Source organism: Colletotrichum higginsianum, chromosome 6 (assembly GCF_001672515.1).
Source record: "Colletotrichum higginsianum IMI 349063 chromosome 6, whole genome shotgun sequence".
Taxonomy (NCBI): domain Eukaryota; kingdom Fungi; phylum Ascomycota; class Sordariomycetes; order Glomerellales; family Glomerellaceae; genus Colletotrichum; species Colletotrichum higginsianum.
Window position 1 is genome coordinate 2076322 of NC_030959.1, and position 19114 is coordinate 2095435.

At 56.5% G+C, this 19114-nt stretch overlaps 7 protein-coding genes across 7 annotated transcripts; 3 read left to right on the plus strand and 4 right to left on the minus strand.

Annotated features, from left to right (window-relative positions):
• Positions 1 to 23: 23 nt before the first annotated feature.
• On the plus strand, positions 24 to 1403 carry CH63R_09026 (GPI anchored protein; the record flags this gene model as incomplete). Its single annotated transcript, XM_018304000.1, has 2 exons — positions 24 to 594; positions 652 to 1403. The coding sequence occupies 2 exons, from the start codon at positions 24 to 26 to the stop codon at positions 1401 to 1403; spliced, it is 1323 nt and encodes a 440-aa protein (XP_018156023.1).
• Positions 1404 to 2082: 679 nt separating this feature from the next.
• Positions 2083 to 2938, minus strand: CH63R_09027 (uncharacterized protein; the record flags this gene model as incomplete). Its single annotated transcript, XM_018304001.1, has 2 exons — positions 2083 to 2800; positions 2877 to 2938. 2 exons carry the CDS (start codon positions 2936 to 2938, stop codon positions 2083 to 2085), a joined length of 780 nt encoding a protein of 259 aa, XP_018156024.1.
• A 2531-nt stretch (positions 2939 to 5469) lies between these two features.
• Positions 5470 to 7047, minus strand: CH63R_09028 (Agmatinase 1; the record flags this gene model as incomplete). Its single annotated transcript, XM_018304002.1, has 8 exons — positions 5470 to 5604; positions 5670 to 5785; positions 5843 to 6145; positions 6198 to 6427; positions 6480 to 6563; positions 6617 to 6707; positions 6761 to 6857; positions 6907 to 7047. 8 exons carry the CDS (start codon positions 7045 to 7047, stop codon positions 5470 to 5472), a joined length of 1197 nt encoding a protein of 398 aa, XP_018156025.1.
• Positions 7048 to 11207: 4160 nt separating this feature from the next.
• On the plus strand, positions 11208 to 14306 carry CH63R_09029 (uncharacterized protein; the record flags this gene model as incomplete). Its single annotated transcript, XM_018304003.1, has 1 exon — positions 11208 to 14306. The coding sequence occupies one exon, from the start codon at positions 11208 to 11210 to the stop codon at positions 14304 to 14306; it is 3099 nt and encodes a 1032-aa protein (XP_018156026.1).
• Positions 14307 to 14855: 549 nt separating this feature from the next.
• On the minus strand, positions 14856 to 15784 carry CH63R_09030 (U1 small nuclear ribonucleoprotein C; the record flags this gene model as incomplete). Its single annotated transcript, XM_018304004.1, has 6 exons — positions 14856 to 15124; positions 15194 to 15259; positions 15335 to 15475; positions 15546 to 15647; positions 15711 to 15716; positions 15775 to 15784. 6 exons carry the CDS (start codon positions 15782 to 15784, stop codon positions 14856 to 14858), a joined length of 594 nt encoding a protein of 197 aa, XP_018156027.1.
• A 551-nt stretch (positions 15785 to 16335) lies between these two features.
• On the plus strand, positions 16336 to 17396 carry CH63R_09031 (Endoplasmic reticulum vesicle protein 25; the record flags this gene model as incomplete). The annotated part of the gene is made up of 4 exons (XM_018304005.1): positions 16336 to 16551; positions 16740 to 16866; positions 17014 to 17317; positions 17378 to 17396. The coding sequence occupies 4 exons, from the start codon at positions 16336 to 16338 to the stop codon at positions 17394 to 17396; spliced, it is 666 nt and encodes a 221-aa protein (XP_018156028.1).
• An 834-nt stretch (positions 17397 to 18230) lies between these two features.
• On the minus strand, positions 18231 to 19043 carry CH63R_09032 (Tpr repeat protein; the record flags this gene model as incomplete). Its single annotated transcript, XM_018304006.1, has 2 exons — positions 18231 to 18703; positions 18809 to 19043. 2 exons carry the CDS (start codon positions 19041 to 19043, stop codon positions 18231 to 18233), a joined length of 708 nt encoding a protein of 235 aa, XP_018156029.1.
• Between the last annotated feature and the right edge of the window lie 71 nt (positions 19044 to 19114).

Sequence of the window (19114 nt, forward strand, 5' to 3'; positions counted from 1 at the left end):
GCTCTGGCCTCAATCTCAGCACCATGCGTTCCCTCTCGCTTATCGGCCTCCCCTCCTCGCTCCTGTTTCTCATAGCAGCCCACGTCAACGCAGAGCACCCGATGGCCATCCGCAAGATGTCACCCAACGCCGGCGAGAAGCTCCTGCCCCACGACCTCGCCTTCTCCGACGATACCTTCACCACCCCGCTGTCGCCCAGCGAAGAACTCCTCGCCGCCCGCATGGTGGACGACCCGTTCCTCTACAACGCCTCGTTCCCCTACCGCCCGCCCTTTGCGGAGCACCTCAAGAGCGCCAACCAGGGCTGGGAACACCTGCGACGCGCCGCCGAGGTTCTTCATATCCTCGAAAGCAGACAGTCTTGCCCCACAAACATGAATAGCTGCGAGAACATTGGCTCGCCAAACAAGTGCTGCATGAGCAATGAGGCGTGTGTGAGGGTTCAGGATGAACGGGTTGGGAACGTGGCCTGCTGTCCGAAGGGTGCTTCTTGCAGCGGAGCCGTTGGCGCATGCCCTAGCGGCACGACGAGCTGCGATGCGGAGCTCAGTGGTGGATGTTGCATCCCGGGCTATGTCTGCCAGGGTGTTGGCTGTGAGTCTTGACGTTGCGATGCGGGTCATAGTATGGCATTGAGCTGACTCTCTCTAGGTGTGCCCAGACCTCCACCGGCGCCGAGTACTGCGCCCACCCAAACCGCCACTAACGGAGGAGGCGGCGGCGGCGGCAGTGGTGGGTCAGGCGGTACGACAGTCCGGGAGACCGTCACTACCACCACCGTCTCCACGACGACACTAGCAGACGGCCGAACGACGACCGTTCTTGTTACGATCATAGTCACAGTGAATCCTGGCACCGCCACCACGAGAAGATCCACGACCACCACCGAACCCCCCGTTGAGACCCCGACGACAGCTTCGGACATCCCCCCGACCTCGAGTGCTTCGGACGCCGTGCCCCCTTTCCGACCCACATCCGCCAACTCGGGTGAGGGCGACATCCCGCCCATCACGTCGGCATACTGTCCAACCGGCTTTTACGCCTGTCTCGCGCGCGCCGGTGGCGGTTGCTGCCAGACCGGCCGTGATTGCGCCACTACGTCGTGCCCGCCCACGCCCTCGACCACCATCGTCAGCAACGGCGTCACTGTCGTCGTACCTGTCAGCGACGTGCCAGAGCCGCAGGCGACCGAGACGTGCGCCAGCGGCTGGTTTTTGTGTGGTGAGGATGGCGGCCCCATCCCCGGCTGCTGTCCGAGTGGGTACCAGTGCGGAACCGCGAGTTGTTCTAGTGTCTCACCCAGCGAGACGGGCGAAATTCAAAAGCATTTCCCGAATGGGGGATCGAAAGCCGCGTCATCCCTGGCCCTTGCGGTCGTATCATTCGTGTTTGCGTTGCTTTAAGATTCGTCGTAATGCATTGGGCGGCGTTTACAAGTGGAATTGGGAAGCATTAGGGAAAACGATATCAGGATGTATGAGAGAACGCGATGGACACGGGGTTTGCCTACATGGTTCGGCTATTACGAAACCCCTCGGTATAAGATTGCACATAGGGAAATCAAATATCCTATGATTCAAATGTACAAGCTGAGTGACAGTCGAAACCGGCTGATGTGCGCTTCCGCTGCCAAGCGTACGTTAAATGTTAAATGTTAAATGTGAAAATGACAGTTTGTTTGAGTTGTGCATTAGTGTTAATCCAATACTTCCAGGCATCTCACACTATACACTCTCTTCGCCTCCAAGTACAAAACGATGATTTCCATGGCCCGCAATCCCAGCTCAGGCTGCAGTGCGTATAATGCCCGTAATTCTGTGTAACCTCCTTTTTTGAGTATCGTCCCTTCTAAGAAACAATTTGAAAAAACTCCCAATTGCCAGGAACTCCATGCGCTATTAAGTACAGGACGGCTCTGTGTGCCTCCGTCGATACGGTTTTCGATTAGTATTAAGAATGGGTTGTAAGTCTCATGGAGGCGGACCTCCGTGGCCAGACGAGGGGCGGACGTCGGGGATACGGTGGCACCGTACCTTACCCCTGAGCCCGTCTCCAGTGAGGGTGGCGGCGAGGAACAGAAGCCTAGATAAAGAACGCGGCCACGAGGCCAGCAATGGCGAGGGACCCGACGGCATTCTGCGCAGCACCGGCGGTTGGCACAGTAGTGGGGCCGGTAGTGGGGCCACCGGTGGCAGAGCCGGAGGGCGGGATAGGGGTGCGCGTGCCCGACGCACTGCCGCTGCCGCCGCCGCCACCACCACGGCTGCTTGTTGGCGCGGTGCTGTTGCTGCCGCCGCCACGGCTGCTCGTCGGCGTGGTGCTGTTGCCAGAAGGGACGGGACCACCACCTGTGCCGCCAGTGCCCGTACCGGTAGATCGCGGCGCAGAAGTCACTCTCGAAGAGGACGGGAACCTCACCGTGCTGGAGAGCGCGGTCGTCCGGCTGCTGGTGCCGTTGTTCGCGGACGGAAATGGGCCGAAGGGGTACGTGGTCGTGGGCGCCGCGGTGCCGGAGGGCGTCGCATAGGGAGTGCAGACGGCGGCGGGGAGGCGGAAGGGCCGGTCGGCGTAGACGACACAGTTCTTCTCGCAAGCGGCATCGCCGGCCTGGGGCTGGGACTGCCAGCACAAGGCGGGCTGAACGCCCACAGGGAACTGTCCGGCGAGGTTGTTGGTGCAGGAGCCGGGCTGGCCGCGGCCGTTGGCGTCGCAGCGGATGATGATGCTGGTGCCGAACGAGTCGCCGGCGCAGAAGGCCGAGTTGGGGCGGGAGCAGACGTACTCGTTCGTCGTGGAGTTGCTGAGAGAAGGGTGTTAGTCAAGGGCCCAGGCTACAAGGGGAATGGGAGGACATGGTGAGGGGGAAAGCGACGTACTAAGTGACTTGGGCAGAGGCCAGTGCCGAGGCAGCGAGGACGAGCGTTGCTGATGTCTTCATGTTGACGGGCTTAGGGGTTGAATAGCCTGATAGGGTCGACGGCACAGTGTAAGGGAGGAGGACGATGGGGCGGGAATTTTGTATAGCCGAGGTCTCACACAAGAGTGATATGATAGTAGTGCTGTGGAACGAAGTGGTTGTGGATGTGGTGGTATTGTTGGTGGTAGTGGTGGTGGTGAGGGATGAAAGCTGATGACCCGAAAGAACTGGAAGTGGGAGGCAAGAGGTCGTCCATATATACATTGTGTAAGACACGCAGCCATGGACCGCAGAGTCTGCGTCGAAGCCATCTTCAGACACGAAGAAGAAGGGTTCGTATCAGAGGGGCTGGGGATGGGTTTGAAGGCTACCGCAAGCAAGCAAACAACCGGTCGAGATTCAGAAAGAGATAGCTGGGCTCGGAAATATCACATAAGTATGCGTCTAAGACAAGGACGACCGGAATGGCGAAGCCTGAACGAGGCTGGTAGCGGCGCTGGTGTGCGTGCCGGCCGTTGGACGAATGGGGATGTCGTCAGCGTCCTCTTTCGGAAACGTTTTCTGTACATGTACGTGTACCTACATGTGAGAGATGTAAAACAGAAAAAGACAGACCGGAGAGCATTGCTTATTTTTCGTAGGCTATCTAGTCACGTCTGCCATCCCCATTCACTGTTCATGTTAGACGTCACGTCGCTCAAGGTGTCCGAGATCGATATTCTGCCCGATGGCGCAGGTGTAGCGTTTGCAGGGGAAAGGAACACACACCTTCCTTTGATTGCGCGATACAGCATAGAGATGTTGGCCTAACTACTCCGTATATCACGCGGATATCTGGATGGGCGGCTGAATTTGTGGTGTTGCGCTACTCCCCGGATCTTGGGATGAGTCCGTCATCTTGCAGAGAAGGGATGGCCGAGGAATGCGAGACGGAAGGCCGGGGCAACGGCTAGCATGGATCGCTGCGCCGTCACCAGCGAACTCTCAGAGACATTGAACGGCATCGTGTCGCTGAAACCACGAGGAGGGGCGGCTTCCAGCCTCTCGCGCCGACGCATTCCCCACGACAGCAGATGGATCATCGCCTTTTGCGTACGGCGCATTCGGGTTACCCAGAGCGTTGCAAACAAGAATCTCACCCGTGATTTTCCTGAGCCGAAATCGGCTCTGACGGGCTTACGGAGAACTGGATGAGCGCAAAGCAGCTTCCCAACCACAGAAACCCAAAACAGACCGGATGGGTGGCCAGCAATCATCTTGACGCTGCTTTTCTGACGGCGACGGCCTACTAGACCATCCATCCTCTTTCCTTTTTTCCTTGCTTCTTGTTTCGCGAACCGGCACGAGACGCCGCAGGTAGACTGGGGTGAGACAGTCAGCATACGATGCAAACCTGAAAGTGGCCGGGGTCGAAGGAACGCGGTGACCTCACGTCCCAAAGCGGTCCCCCCTTCGAGAACCATCGCGAGGGTGCGGATGATTTGGTTGCAGTCGGAACGCTACAGCCGTCCGAAGAGCCGGCGTGCATCACTTCACACAGCTGTCACGCCTCTAGGCGAGAGATTAGCTTGTCATACAATACATGAGATTCGATGAGCTTCCTCAAGTCAGATATTAACCCTCAGACTCAACTCCGACACCACCTCGTTACACATGCGATACGGCGCGCCTGAGACCTGAGGGTTCGTAAAAAGAAACGCGATGGCGACTTGACAATTCGTCGTGTTCGTTCCGCCCTTAATCTATTGCCACCTCTGCCTTCAGCGATTCTTTCACGCGGCGTGGAACCGACATGATCCTTGCCCTGCTTCTGGACCAGAGCTGAGCCGGCAACGTCGTACTTCTCCCCGTTTCGATTCGTCTCGTGTCGCCCAAGCCACTAATCGTTCATCGATTGCAGAATCGTTGCGACTAGGCGAGTGCGGCTGGCAGTGCCTGAAAAGTGCCTGACAGCTGGCCCTGGTTGGCAGCAGACGACTGGAATGCACCCACCCGCAACCCTGCAACCAAAATAGAAACACTTAAAGCCCCTGCCAGCTAGAGCGCCACGCGCTGGCCACTGCCGGAAGGGCCCACCAAAGTACGGCCAGGGTCAGCTCGCGTATGCCAATCATTCCATCAACTGGCTGTCTTGGAGCTGAGGGATGGGCAGGTTGGGCATGGAAAATTGCCCACTGAGTTTCTTCCTTCAGTCGACACGGCAGAGCTGTGGGCTATGCTGCCGGGCGACTGATTGATTGCCTCGAAACATGTCGTTGCTACCCCTCCTTGTTGTGTCTGCACCCCATTTCACAGCCAGAGCAGAATGAAGCATCGCAGCTCACAAAAAGCATTCTCTTCGTTTGCAGCTCGCCGAGCTACATTGGCATCAATGACACATACTCGCTTTTCAGGAACAACCACCGACCACCGACGTTTCTGCTGGCGACCCTAACTGCCGACAACGCCTATCAACATCAGAAAACCTTGACTGATTGCAGCTGTCAGTATCACTGAACCCCGCTAGCCCGCCGCTCTATTCGCAACCCTTTCCCAACATGTATGCCTCTGGCTTACAACTCCTCATAGGCCTCAGTCTGGTTGACCATGGCGCTGAGAGGGCCGCGCTTGACCATAATGCTCATGATCTCGTACAGGGCGTCGGCGGCAGCCATGGTGGTGTGCTCGGCGTTGGTGTCGTAGGCGGGCTGTTCGTTCATGCAATTAGCCACCTGAATGACAACTTCTGGAAAGTAAAGGACATAAAACCTACAGCAACCTCGACAATGTCGGCAGCAATCAGGTTCAGGCTCTCCAACCCGCGCAGGATCGTGCGGAGCTCACGCGTGGACCAGCCGCCCGTCTCAGGGGTGCCGGTCGCGGGAGCGACTGTTTAACACTCGTCAGTCTCAGCCCCTCAATCAACTTTCAGCAGGCTACTCTTACAGGCAGGGTCGAGGGTGTCAATGTCCAGGGACAGGTAGACGGGGTTCTTGGTGCCGACGCGCTCGATGATACGCTTGATGATGCCGTCGGTGCCAATCGTGTCGATCTCGCGGGCTTCGACGATCTCGAAACCGCAGTACCCGTCGTTCTCGTAGTCGCTGGGTCCGCTGAGCGTCGTGCGGATGCCGGCGTGAATGTTGGAGTCGTTGCGTAGGAGACCCTCCTGCGACGCATGGTAGAAGTATGTGCCGTGGTTGATACTGGCGACCTCGGACGGGGAGCCGCCAAAGACCTTGGGACGCCCTGACTATGGTTAGCCCTGTACCGTTTTTGTGACTGACGGTTCATGACTCACATGTGTCGAGATGGCTGTCAAAGTGGATTACAGACACGGGGCCGTATGCGCGGTTGATGGAGCGCAGCAGAGGCAGGGTAATGGTGTGATCACCGCCCAGAGTGATGACACGAGGCAGAGTCCGTTCGTTCTTTGCAGGCCCCTTCTTTGCCGCATCGGTTGCCGGCTGGCGAGACAGAATGTTGAAATGACCCTCTTCGATCTGGTGCAGGGCCCATGTGTTGTCGTATCTGGTGGTTCATCAGTATAGGCTGGTAGAGCTCTGAGGGAATCGCCCCTTACGATGTAACTGGGATATCTCCACAATCCAGCACGGTAGCCCAGCTGTTGAAGGGGTTCGTGGCCAATGGTACGTTGTATCCTCCGCTGCGAGAATTGTAAGTATTTCTCTCATGCACGCCTCTCATGACTAGACGTACTAAAGGTTCAGGCGGCGAGAGCCCTGACGGATTCCTGAAGGACCGAAGCGAGCACCAGGGCGGTACGAAGTGCCAGTGTCAAAGGGGGCGCCTGGCCATTTTTAGCAACGTTGAAAGACAGGCAAGTCTCATAGTGCTACCTACCGATAAAGGCAATGTCGTATCTAACATCCTGTGCTCCCAAGCACGGCTGGTAAGGCAGCCGGCCAAAAGTCGAGATGCCGGAGAACACCGAGTCGGCCTGTTACAAGTCAGACACAAGCCCTGTAGCGGGCAATTGGAACATATACCTGAGTGCCACCGTCGCCAGGAAGAGTGTTATACCAGAGAGATTTATGGGGTCCGGCTATGGACTTCTGGTGGTCGTCATGATCACCATGGCCGTAGACGGTTGCCGCGAGGCAAAGGGCGAGGATGCTTCGTGAGACCATTGTGTTGAGGCTTGATTGTGTGGCAACTTCAAATTGCAGCTGATGATCGGGGTAACAAAACAAGACCGAAAGGAGGGAAAGTCCATCCTTTTATCAGTCTCGTCCTGCTGCAAGACCCGAAGTCTTGTCGGAAGCAGATTGGCTGCCAGCTGCGACAGCTTTTCTCCACGCGTGATGATCGATTGCAGCACGACGCATGGTTCAGGACAAGCTCACAAGCTTATCAACGGCGTTTTGACCACACCGAGAGGAGCTCCCTGTGACGGGACTGGTCAATGGGAAGCATCGGATTCAGTTTTGAGTAGAAAACCCATTAACGTGTTGGCGTTAGGTAAAGACCAGGGCCACGGCAGAGACGTTGGCAGTGCGGGGCAGAGATAAAGCTCCCTCCCTCCCCAGTGCCATGATGCTTACAGGATGAGCGCAGATATTCGGCTGGAGCTTCTATTGGTCTGTCGGCTCTACACTCCGGATGGAAACCTCAAAACCAAGTGCCCGGTGCACGTCGTAGCAGGGTCCTACCTACCACTCGAGGCGGTGTCTCGACACCATTCACGTGAAGCACAACCACGTACGAGTTTTGGACAATCTGAACACGACGAATAAGGCGGGGGGTGGGTCAGAGAGTTGTCGATGTTGTGATGCAAACTCTGAAATAGATAAGCCCGAATGGGGTCCTGAGATGCATCTTCTGCAGGGCCGTCAAGCTTGGTCTTGGAGAACGAAGGAGCCGTTACACCACAACCTTACACTAGTTCCGCGGGGGGAGGGGGGAACGCCCGTCGACGTGGAACGACCAGATGTTCAATGCCCAATAAAAGGACCCTGGGTGTGTTCATGAATCGTTGAATGCGCAAACGATCATCTTCCCCCATGATCTTCTTCAGAGGAGATGCGTTGACGAAGACTCACAGGATGGTAGTTCCCTTCAATGACGTGGGGCAACTCTCACGCGGGGCTGATAAGATAAAGCTACGACACGCTAAAACATGCAAGCTGTGCTAGACGCTTACCCCAATAGGAAAACGAGCAGTAACGGCTACCTCGGTGCGCTTGTAGTCCGTCATGCACGTTCCGCAGGCTGCTCGCCTGAAGCGAGGGCGACAAGGAGATGATGAGGTCGCAAGGTCAAGGCCGGAGTGTAGATAAGAGTTTTATTTCCCATGCCATCGGCTTCATGACTTACTCAAGGTTTCGAACAGATAAGGACCCATCGCTTCCGGCTACACTTGCATCGACTATTAACCGGCGACACTTTGGCGGCAAATATAAATTCATCCACCCTCTCCCGCGTCTGATCAGGTACGATTTCCCGTTTGGTTGCTCATTCGTATGTCATGGCTACCCATCACCAGCATGTTATTGGGATTGATACCCAACACCACTAAATTGACGACCGAAACATTTCGGGTGGTCATGACCTACCTGTGACGGACTAAGCCGGCCGAGTACGTCGCGAGTTATACGCCTGGGGCCGGAAGTACTCCGCTCCGGTGGTACCGGCAGTCCGACGGGCGCTTCCGGCTGAAACATGCCGACTAGGCTAACAGAGCTAAAGAAATCTTGACAAACTTTCCATCATGACGGTATGTAGACACACAACTCAAGGGACTAGAAGGATCGCAAGAGGTGCTTCCTAATTAAAACCTTGAGTGCAGGCGAGCAACAACTTTTGAGCCGAATCGGGGGCCTCCTTCATGCGAAGGAATTTTCGATCCTCACCGGAAAAGACACCCTTGCGCCACTGGCACGTTACGCACCACAGTCGCCAAATTGCCATCTTTGTGCAGCTCCAGGAGTGGCTTCCGTTTCCGAGTCTGCAGGTCGTCTCATGCAGCGAGCCATGACAGACCGCTGATTTGCCCTGGGCTTGTTGGAGGCCATGCAGGTCTGAGAACAAAGCGCCGGGGGCTTTGAGCCGTCTCGTAACTTAGATTTGTCTCGGGGCGATCTCTCTACGCTCTGCAGTTGCACTATCATGAGATGTACGGTAGAATCACTGATATCGCCAGGGTTTACTGTGCGATGGTTTGTTGCTGCCATCTCAGGTGCGATTGGGGGAGCGCAAACTGGGTCACATTAGTCTCCGACAGCTTCGATTCCGGCCTGGATGTTCAGCGTTGGGATCTGCTGACAGTGTCCCTACACAGTTAGCAGGGCACGCAGAAGCGATCCTGTGGTCAGTGTTGCAACCGCGATGCGGCGGCACGCTACCAGACGTGCAGAGTTGCAGGGCATGTGGTTGTACGGCCAGCAAAAGACAGAGGTGAATAGGGCGATGATGAGCATCCATCGCCCGGACCAGTCGGAGGAGGCCAAAAGAAGGGGGAAGACAAAGGAGAAGAGGAGTATGGAGGCGTGGGACTGGACGCCAGTGGTGGGAGGGGAGTGGATAGGAGAGGGGAAGGAGAAGAGAAAAAAGGGCGGCAGAAAGTTGGCATGGCTTTGCAGAAGAAGGAAACCACGCCGCAGCACGATGCAACCACTAAAAGCAGAAGCAGCCTATGGGAGGTTGTTACTGCCTAGAGCAGTGCAAGCTGTTGGAGGACGGGAAAGAAACGGCCCCACTTTGCCCGGTCTCCCTCAGACCGCGCAGGGCGCTACTGTGTACAGCGCAGTCGGGATGGTGGATGAGTTCCCTCATTCGGCCCCCTGACGGAGCGAGGTACACGTACTTACCGCCTACCACTGGCTACCTACAGTAGGTACACGCACCTTCCTTGCAATAGTTGCGTATCACGGGACGAATGCAACTGCGAAGGGCCATAGAGAAAGAGAAGGTGGGGAGAGAAAAAAAAAAGGTCGAGAAAAGTTTGCAAAATGCAAGCAAGTTTGCCTTGGCTGGAATGGAACCTGTTGGAAGGGAAGCCGTAGCTACTTACCTGCCTAGGTAGGTAAGTGGCAGTGATCACGGAGGAGGGATGAGGTTTGTGTGTTTCTTTCCTGCCACTTGATTTTTTTGGGCCTTTTTCTCTTCTCAAGTGCATTCGTCACCCATGCCCCATATTGAGAGAAGAAAGGTTGGTAGGTACCTTCACAGCACTGCGCCCCAGGGAAGTAAGTACCTTGGACCGCCTGCCTGACCTCACTCTGTCCACGAACAGAGGGGGGGCAGTTTCGCGTACCCATTTACCGGGTGCGCGCCCCGCCTATCGCCAGCTTTCCCCTCGTGCCTCCCTACCCAGATCTTCTGCCGCCACGCATCATCATCCTCTGCATCTGGCAGTTGCCGCTCCATCTCTACTCTGTCTTATCTCACCTACGGCGCATTTCTCTTTCCATGCATCAGACCCCTTTCCCGCCCTGCCAATCATCCTTCCCGTCTCTCCTGAACCGTCGTCTGTCTCCATCATCTCAACCTCCTTGGAGCCGTGTCCAGCACCAAAATAGCGCCAGCGTCCGTCCGCAAGCCCTGGATCGCCGTTCTCTCGTCTTGTTGCTCTCACTCGGGCCGGCCAAAGTTCAGCATTAATCTCACATATCGTCCCATCTCGTTTCCCTACTTCAGTCTGTGCGACTTTGTCCCGATCAAATCGCATCCCACGTCTTGATCAGGCCTCGACCGAGTCCTCGGCCTCGCCTTCTCCCTCGCTCATCCACTCTTTCTCACTCATACGCGCGCGCGCGCGCGCAAAACCAAAACCGGGCCTGACATCGTGACCACCGAGACCACTCGCCCCCCCTCGAACGAATCGGACTGGGGTTTTCTGCTTGTTGAACCACAGAGCCCCGTCTCATGCCACTTGACTGAACGGCATAGAGACTTGTGTCCCGTCTCATCGGTTCTCTTGCCACTCGCGACTGTGGTCGACTCTAACTGGACGCCGTTGGACCCTGACGCGATTCACCATCAAAGCCTCTCGAGTTTCAATGTCTCACCCTTACCTTAAGACACCTTCTCCTCGATAACCCCTTGGCTTTCAACATCCATCCGTTCATTCTCTTCTCCGACACCCCCCGCTGTCGGACCTCACGCATTCTGCCATCCTTCCTCTCTTCCTCATCTTGGGCTCAACCACGTCCATGAACCTTGTTCTACCCAGCATGCAAACGACTTTGGCCTTCTCGCATCCTCGCTAGCCTGCGAAGGGTCATCCTGTGTGCATTTGACACGCGTCAAATTCCGATAGAACGCAAATCAGCGGCAGACGTGGTCTAGGATGACTGTCGCCGCAACTCCGAAGCCCCTCCCCGATATGTCAGTTCGACACAAAAACTACGCCTTGGGCTCTAACGATGATGCCCTGTCGGGGCAGAGAATGTTCAAAAAGCACAAAGTCCTGCCTCATCCTAAGAGACACAGGAGCGATACCGCGAGTTCTTACGAAGTACGATCAACTCCCAGGGGGCATGATCTCATTGTTGACTCTGTCCCGCCCCAGATGGACGCGCCGCAACAACCGAGCCCCCAGACGCTGAGACACCAGCCGAAGCGAATAAGCAGCGGTCCGGATTTGCCTCCAACACCGCCTTCACACTCGCGAACCTCGTCGAGCAGTCACTCGGTTCAGCCCCCAAGCCCGACGCTGGGAGAAACGGTGTCGCAGACACCGACGACACCGGCGCGTGCACCTGTCACTCCTCCGAACCAGCAAAGCCCGCCAACTCCAGACGTGACGCCTCCGCAACCCGCTAATTACCCCAAAGCTGTTCGGCCGGCCCCCATCGATCGCACAGTCTCGAAAGCTACCACGGCTGAGTCGCGCGCCGAGTCCTTCAGAACTGCTAGAGAAGAGCCCTATTCCTCTGAGGAGGACGAAATGCAATCGACCGTCCGGCCAAACACATTATCTGCGCGAACTTCCCAGAGCACTGTTCGTCGCGCCTCAGATACTCGATCGAAATCGCCAACACCTGTTGGGCTAGGTCTGGGCCTGGAGTCTCTCACGGAGGACGCTGCAACCCCGAAGGCGAAGGGCGACTTTGGCGCTTTTGATGGGGAATGGGCCTCGACCAACGAAGTGGACCAAGAATGGGATGATAATCTGGGCAGGGCCGTGACGGTGAGGAAAAGACGTCAAGGCCCAAAAGGCCTACCTCGGGCTGGGAGACGAAAGGTCGAAATTATTGAAGACCGTGTGGTCACGCCCACCAACGCGACAAAGGCGTTACGTGCAATGTCTCAGCGCGACCGAGCAGCCTTTTATGCTCCGAGTGAGATCGCCTGGTCCAACACGCCAACCTCGGAATCCCCAGCCAATGTCGATGCTCGGAGACTCTCGGGTATGTCTGCCAAAACCATCAAGTCAACGAGATCAAATCCTTCGACTGTTGTCGAGGCGATCTTGGTGGATGCCCCTTCAATTCCGCAAAGGCGACAAACCCTCAGGCATGTGCGCAAGCAACTCGTTTTGAGAGATTCTGGTCCCGATTGTTCCTCTGTCAGCTCCGCCACCAACCCAGCCGTTCAATTGGAAGGCTCTCCGCGTCGTCCAAGGTCGCTGGCTCGCCCCAGCGACAGCCGCCACAACAGCTGCGCTTCGGACGCAACTTCCAATTCCATCTCGAGCGGAAAAGCTCGCAGGGAGATCTGGAAGAGTGGTGGCATTCCGGTGATTGTTGTTCCGCACCGTCGATCGTCCGTCAAGTCGAAGTCCAGCAGGGAGCCATCCCTAAGATCTACAAGCAGTCGAAGATCCAAGAGAAGTGCAAGCTTGAGTTCAGCAACTCGTGCCAATGGATCAGAGGGCCACAATTTAGCGACCCCGGTGTTCGAGCGGCCAGGGCGGAAAACCCGATCCATGTCAGAGTCAGATGGCTCGGATCAGCGGACGATTGACTATCCACCTGTCATCCCGAAGCGGTCTTCTTCACTATCTGCACCGACCAGCCGCAATACATCCCGCGATGGTTCGCTCACTACGGATAGCCTGAAGGCTCAAAACGCTTTGTTGAATCAACAGTCAGGACATGAAACGAGAGCACCCGCCTTGACCCTTCAAAGGGCCACCTCATCCGAGACCGACAACGGCCACCATCACCGAGACCATAAGCTCAACGTAGACCGTCACGGAGACCCCTTCTTTGGCAAACGGCTATCCACCCAGAACACTCCTTTCTCAGCAGCTTCCGTGGAGACAAGTGGTACTGCACATGAAGTGTCGGAAGCGAAGGCTGTGAGCCTGTACCCTCACCAGAATTCGTCCGTCCTCGTAGTAAACCACTCCAACAAGCCTTCAGAGAGCTCCGACGCGTCCCAGACGGATAAGGAACTCTTACAAACTCCCTGGAGGCCTACGATAATCACTACTGGACCAGACGGGGAAGGACCTGCAACGCCCCCGCAGGCCCAACACACCATGGATGACGTGGACTCGCCGCTCCGTAACCCTCGAGCTGCTCCGCCAGTGCCTCCCGTCCTACCTCCTGCCATCCAGTTCATCCCTGCAACTCCTTCAGGACTAACACCTCATCACGAGAGGCAGCGCAACATGGGCAATTATTTCGAGACAATGGTCGATGAGCAGCCTCAGAGAAGTGTATCTATTGTCCGTAGGGCTCTGGCCCGACGACGGAACTCGGAGACATATCCGCCCAGCACTGGTAAATCGGGACTATTGACGAGGACCTTCTCTCTCACGCGTAGAGGTGCAAACCCCAAAAAGCACTCTCCTGTAGGAGGCCCTTGCTCATGTCCGGACTGCGAAGCCCCACTCCCCGAGGACGACCGACTTCATCCTCACTGGCGTCCTGCCTACGCCGATCAGGATGATGACATATGGGAAAGAGAAATGGAGGACGAGCCTATCAGCCAGGTCTATCGGTATCCTCCGATCGATAATCGCCCACCACTTCCGCGGAGGAGCATCAGCGCGCGGATGAAAAAGACATTTGCCATTCTTCCCAACCGCGGCGAGGATGACTTCTACTCGTCGGGGACACGGGATGAGCTTGATCGACGCACCATACGCCGGACGGACAGCGGAAACCTGCGTGTAATGCGACGCCGGAGCAGCCTGGACTCTCTTCGCGATCAGCCTACTAATTCTGGCTCTTACCTGAACGCCGATAGTGAACGCGACAATAGGAAGGAAGCTGGCCCGAAGAGAAGGAGACGCTTTTCTATCTCGGGCGCGTTGGAAGGGTTACAGAACCTTCCGAGACAGATGAACGAACGCAAGCGAGAAAAGAGGACAAAAGAGCTACGCCAGAAGATCAGTGGCCCTCGGGAAGTGAGGGATGGCGTAGGAGATGTCATCCGACGAAACACATACCGCGACTCGCATCAACAAACCGACTTGTCGACTCACCATTTTTGAAGCGTTAACGTACAGATTTTCAGCAACCAGAATTTCATGCCTGGAGTAATTACGCGTAATACATTTGGGATTATGACACCATCAGGGTGTAGGAAGGGTCTTTTAGGAGGTGTGAATATCATTACGACCGTTACGAACAGACATCATTTACGACGACAGAACTTTCACGATCAAAGACGAACCTCGCGGTTTCCGGAATGCATTTCGGGATGGAATCGACTCGAGGACTTGCAACGACACTGATGAGAACTCGCTGCCTAGGCGAATACATGAGTTCTGTTACGAGAACACTGGGAAATAGTATTGTTGTACCATATAGAAATTGCTCGAGAAGATACCAAATTTGCACAGGTTCGAGACAAGGAACCTAGGCGCTCTAGTACACTGGTGTACTTTTCCAAACGCGTTTTGAATGTGATTTTGGTATGAGTTCGTACCTTTACATGCCATGAGTTTTGCCATTCCCTGATTATACGCCTAAACACCGTATTCTACCGTAACAACACACGTACGCGCCCTTCTGTGAGCAAATGCTATGCCTGCGAAGTCTTACCGCTGGTCACGTCCCGGGGGTCCACCACCAGGGGGGAACGGCCCAGGGGGACCGGGCGGGAATCCGCCAGCACCTGGCGGCGGCATGCCAGGGAACTGGAAGTTGGGTGGAAGGCCACCCGGTGCGCCGGGAGGGGGAAACGGCAAGCCGGCCGGGAGGCCACCTGGCGGAGGAAAGGGGAGACCGCCAGGAGGCATGGGCGAGCCGTTGGGGCCCGGGGCGAAGGGGGGCATGGGTGGCATTCCGCGGCCGCCTGGACCAGGAGCTGTTGGCGCGCATATCAGTCTCAAGCTTTTCGAATAGACTTTGTTCGTGGGAGACCGGTGGTACTTACGTGGGATCATGCCCTGTGGGAAAGGAGGCGCGCCGGCGGGCATGCCGGGGAATGGGGGCGGGATACCTGTGTGACGTTGACATTAGCATTGCGGTTGATTGACAGAAAATGAGTGTGCGGGCGTGGGGGAAGCGGACGAACCTCCGGGGAAGGGGAAGGGGGGCGGGAAGGCCTGCCCCGGCTGGTTTTGCGGCAGCATAGGGTTGTTGTGTGCCTGGCCTTCGGCAGCGTATGATGAGGTGATGGAGTCAATGACGGACTGCGCTTTTTCGTGGCCGATTTCTGAAATTGAGTAGGACAGGGTTAGCTCTCGTGTCCGCGGGGCGAAGGGTGGGGGATAGGGTAGCCGTACGTTGGTAGTAGTCGACGACGTTGCGCAGGTGGTTTCGACCGCTGTTGTGCGCCTTTCGCACGCTCATAGAGTCGTGGGTCAGGTAGACATCGCAGTAGTCACCTACGAGGTCGTGTTAGTTGATCGCGATCGAACGTGGGAAGGGGCGGCGGAGGGGAGACATACAGAAGACTGGAATGACGAGTTAGCTTTGGACTTGTTGGCATTGATGGAGGTGGTAGACACTTACACTTGGGCATCTTGGCGGGTGGCTCTCCAGGAAAGGACAGTGAAGTTGTTTAACACGGCACTTGAGATGCAGGAAACAAAAGTAGTGTTCCTCGATGTATCGCCTTGTTCCGTGTAAAGAGGCTCGTCGCATTCGCAAGGAGAAGGCTTGACCTGTGGCAGATCGCTGCAGCGAGCGCGCGCGCGACGGACGCCACACCTGGAAAAGTTGCAAGGCTGCCGCCGCACGTGAGTGCCAAGAGCAAGGCTGCCCCTCATTGAGGTGATGATTGGCCAAAGCATACCTGGGTTATCGACAAGGGTCCTTGAGTGGCCCAGGCTTTCGAACGCGACAGATTTCCAAAAAACCCCCAGAGGTGGTTCCTGGAGACCGTAGCTGTCCTATTGCTAGCCCAGGGAGCTCCTTTAACGACCAGCTTTCGACAATTCAACCCACGCCCGGCTCCTCCCCCCTCGCCCTATCCACAATCGACCCTTTACTCCCGCCGCTTGAACTGGCCCGAACCGATCGATCGAGAATTCTTCCTGGCTCAGCTGCCACAGATTTGCGAAAACTGTGCGAATGATGGCGCCGACAAGATCGTTGCTGCACTACGTGTGCAGCCTAGTCCTCTTCGCCTGCTGCGCCCGGGCGCTCAGGTTCGACCTGCAGGCCACAAGCCCTCATGAGGGCAAGAAGGAGCGATGCATCCGTAACTTTGTCGCTCGGGACACCCTCGTTGTCGTCACGGCCATTGTGGACGGTCAGAAGGGTGATGGCATGACCGTCAATATGCACGTATGTGGCCCCAAGTACACCCTCCCACCTCTTGAATTCTTGGAATTGGAGCACGGGGAAAAAGACTTGATTCTTCCAGACCATTCTTCGGAGGCGGGGAGAGAACAGCAAGGAGGAAGACAGGGAGAAGAGGGAGACGACCACAACTGAGTCTGGAATTGGATGGCTGACCGCGCATTGCTTTACAGATCAAGGACGCTGTTGGCAACGACTACGGCAAGCCTAAGGATATTGCGGGCGGCGAGAAACGCATTGTCTTCACCTCCCACGCCGACGCTGCCTTTGACGTTTGCTTCGAGAACATCCTCTCTGGCTGTACGTGGCCTCTCCCCTCCACCTGTTATGCATGCGCCCTGAGGGTTGTATAACCTTTTGACGATAAACGCATCGGAAACGAATCTTTAGCCATATGGCTTTTCCATGAAGATCCTTTTGAGCAAAGCTGACGTGAGAAATAAAAAGCCGGACGCAGCGGCGCCACGAGTCGTCACATCGAGCTCGACATCGATATCGGCGCCGACGCAAAGGACTGGAACGCCATCCAGGCGACGGAGAAGCTCAAGCCCGTCGAGGCGGAGCTGCGGCGCATCGAGGAGCTTGTCGGCGAGATCAACAGCGAGATGGATTACCTGCGCTCTCGCGAGCATAAGCTGCGCGACACCAATGAGAGCACCAACACCCGTGTTAAGTGGTTCGGCATCGGTACTACGTTGATACTCGTCGGCCTGTGGGCCTGGCAGATTATGTACCTGCGGGCGTACTTCAGGTTTGTGGCTGCAGTCTGAGTCTTTGGGGCTCTAAAGCTAATGAGTGCAAACAATTGCAGATCCAAGCACCTTATTTAGAGTCCTTCTTTGGTGGGGTAAGCAAGCGAGTCGACCAAACGGCTTAACAAAGCCGCAAGCCGTTTACGGGAAAGACGAGATGTTGTGCTGGGCGTGGAACGGGCGGTGACGAGTCTCTGATGATGCTATTCGGAAAAGGATACAAGCACCTCGGGAGGGTTTCCCAGTGCGTAGTAGTGTATACATACATACCACGGTCGCCATTTAAAAGCCATGAATGATATAACGGACATCACATCACGCTCTTGTCTCTGCCGCAAAAATGACATGTCCACTCAAGTGGGGTGCGCAGCCGGAACCAAGAGGACGAACACCCCGTAAGTCTTGGTCCGTGTTATAGTAGTCCTCACGTATCGGCATTTACGTCAGTTGATGCCGAGGCTGATCTCAATTGACTGCAAGATTTAGATTGGGGGCACTGTCAAGTGACGTGTTGCCTAGGTGCACATCGCTGAGCCCATACCTACAGGCGTCGTCTTCCGCTGTCAAATTACAGGTTTGTTGTACAACATCGTCCCGGGGCGCGGGGCGTGATAGCCAGCCTCCAAAGAAAGGAGGCCGCCACCTTTCTCTCATATTTCCCACCTTTCCCTTCATCACCTTGCACATATGTGCTCCGTCCATGACTATGTGCAAAAGCCTCCAACGAAGCTGAAAATGCCGTGTACTATTGCCCCCTCCTTGACTGCCCATCTCTGTCTCTCTGTCTCTCCGCCGTTGTGATAATGCTCCTGATAGATGTGGTGTTACAAATCCCCTTGCTCTGGCGGTCCTCTACTTCTGCAGTCTTGGATCCTCGCGCCCATCCACTGGCCCAAACGATCCCCGCTAGCTTCAGTTCCTGCCGCCCGCCCTGTCAACGTCGAATAGGGGCGGCATGAACCCGAGTCCGCCCTCCTTGCGCTCCTGCACGTCGCGGTGCACGCCAACGGTGCCGTCGGCGCGGCGGCTGCGGACATGGGCCCTCAGCATCTCGAGGATCTCGCTATCTTGCCACCGCACGGGAACGGGCCGGTACTGCGCCTTGAAGGTGCCGATGGTGTTGGCCCACTCCCCGGCGCGCTGCGGCTGCGTGCGGATGTCTTCGGCGGGCTTGGTCTGGGCGGTCTCTGCCAAGGGCTTCTGCGTCGGGGCCGAGTTTGAGGGGGCGTCCTCCTGCGTAGCCCAGTAGTAGATGTCCCAGTCGTTCTCGTCGAGGAACAGGTCGTACTGCTGCATCTGCGCCTTTGTCATGTGTGGGAGGTGCTCGTTGGCGAAGGTCGACATAAGGAGGTCGGACTCGAGGGTACCACGCTTACGGGACTGGTCTGTCGCAGAAAGGGTTCCCCCATTAGTCTACTCGTTCCCTCCTAAAGTTGTATGCCGGAAACAGACCTCGTGGAGTCTAGATGGATGGAGAAAGAAAAACATACAAAGAAGGCGGGCACGCATGGTGCGCTCGTCCTCGCCCACGCGGCGCAGCGGCTCGACGCGGAACTTGATGCCCTCGAACTCGCCCACGCCCAACTCGGCGTTGGTAGTGGACTCGGTCTGGACGGGCGGCTTGTCGGCGAAGCACCGCTGGGCGACGAGGGGCATGCCCCGCTGCGCGGGCGGTGCGATTCGGAGGCGGCGAGCCGGGCGGAGGGCGCGGGCTAATGTCGACATTTTTCGCTGCGATGCTGTCTGGTAGTTGTTTTGTTGAGTCTCCGTGCTGTACTACGAGATTAAAGAACGGT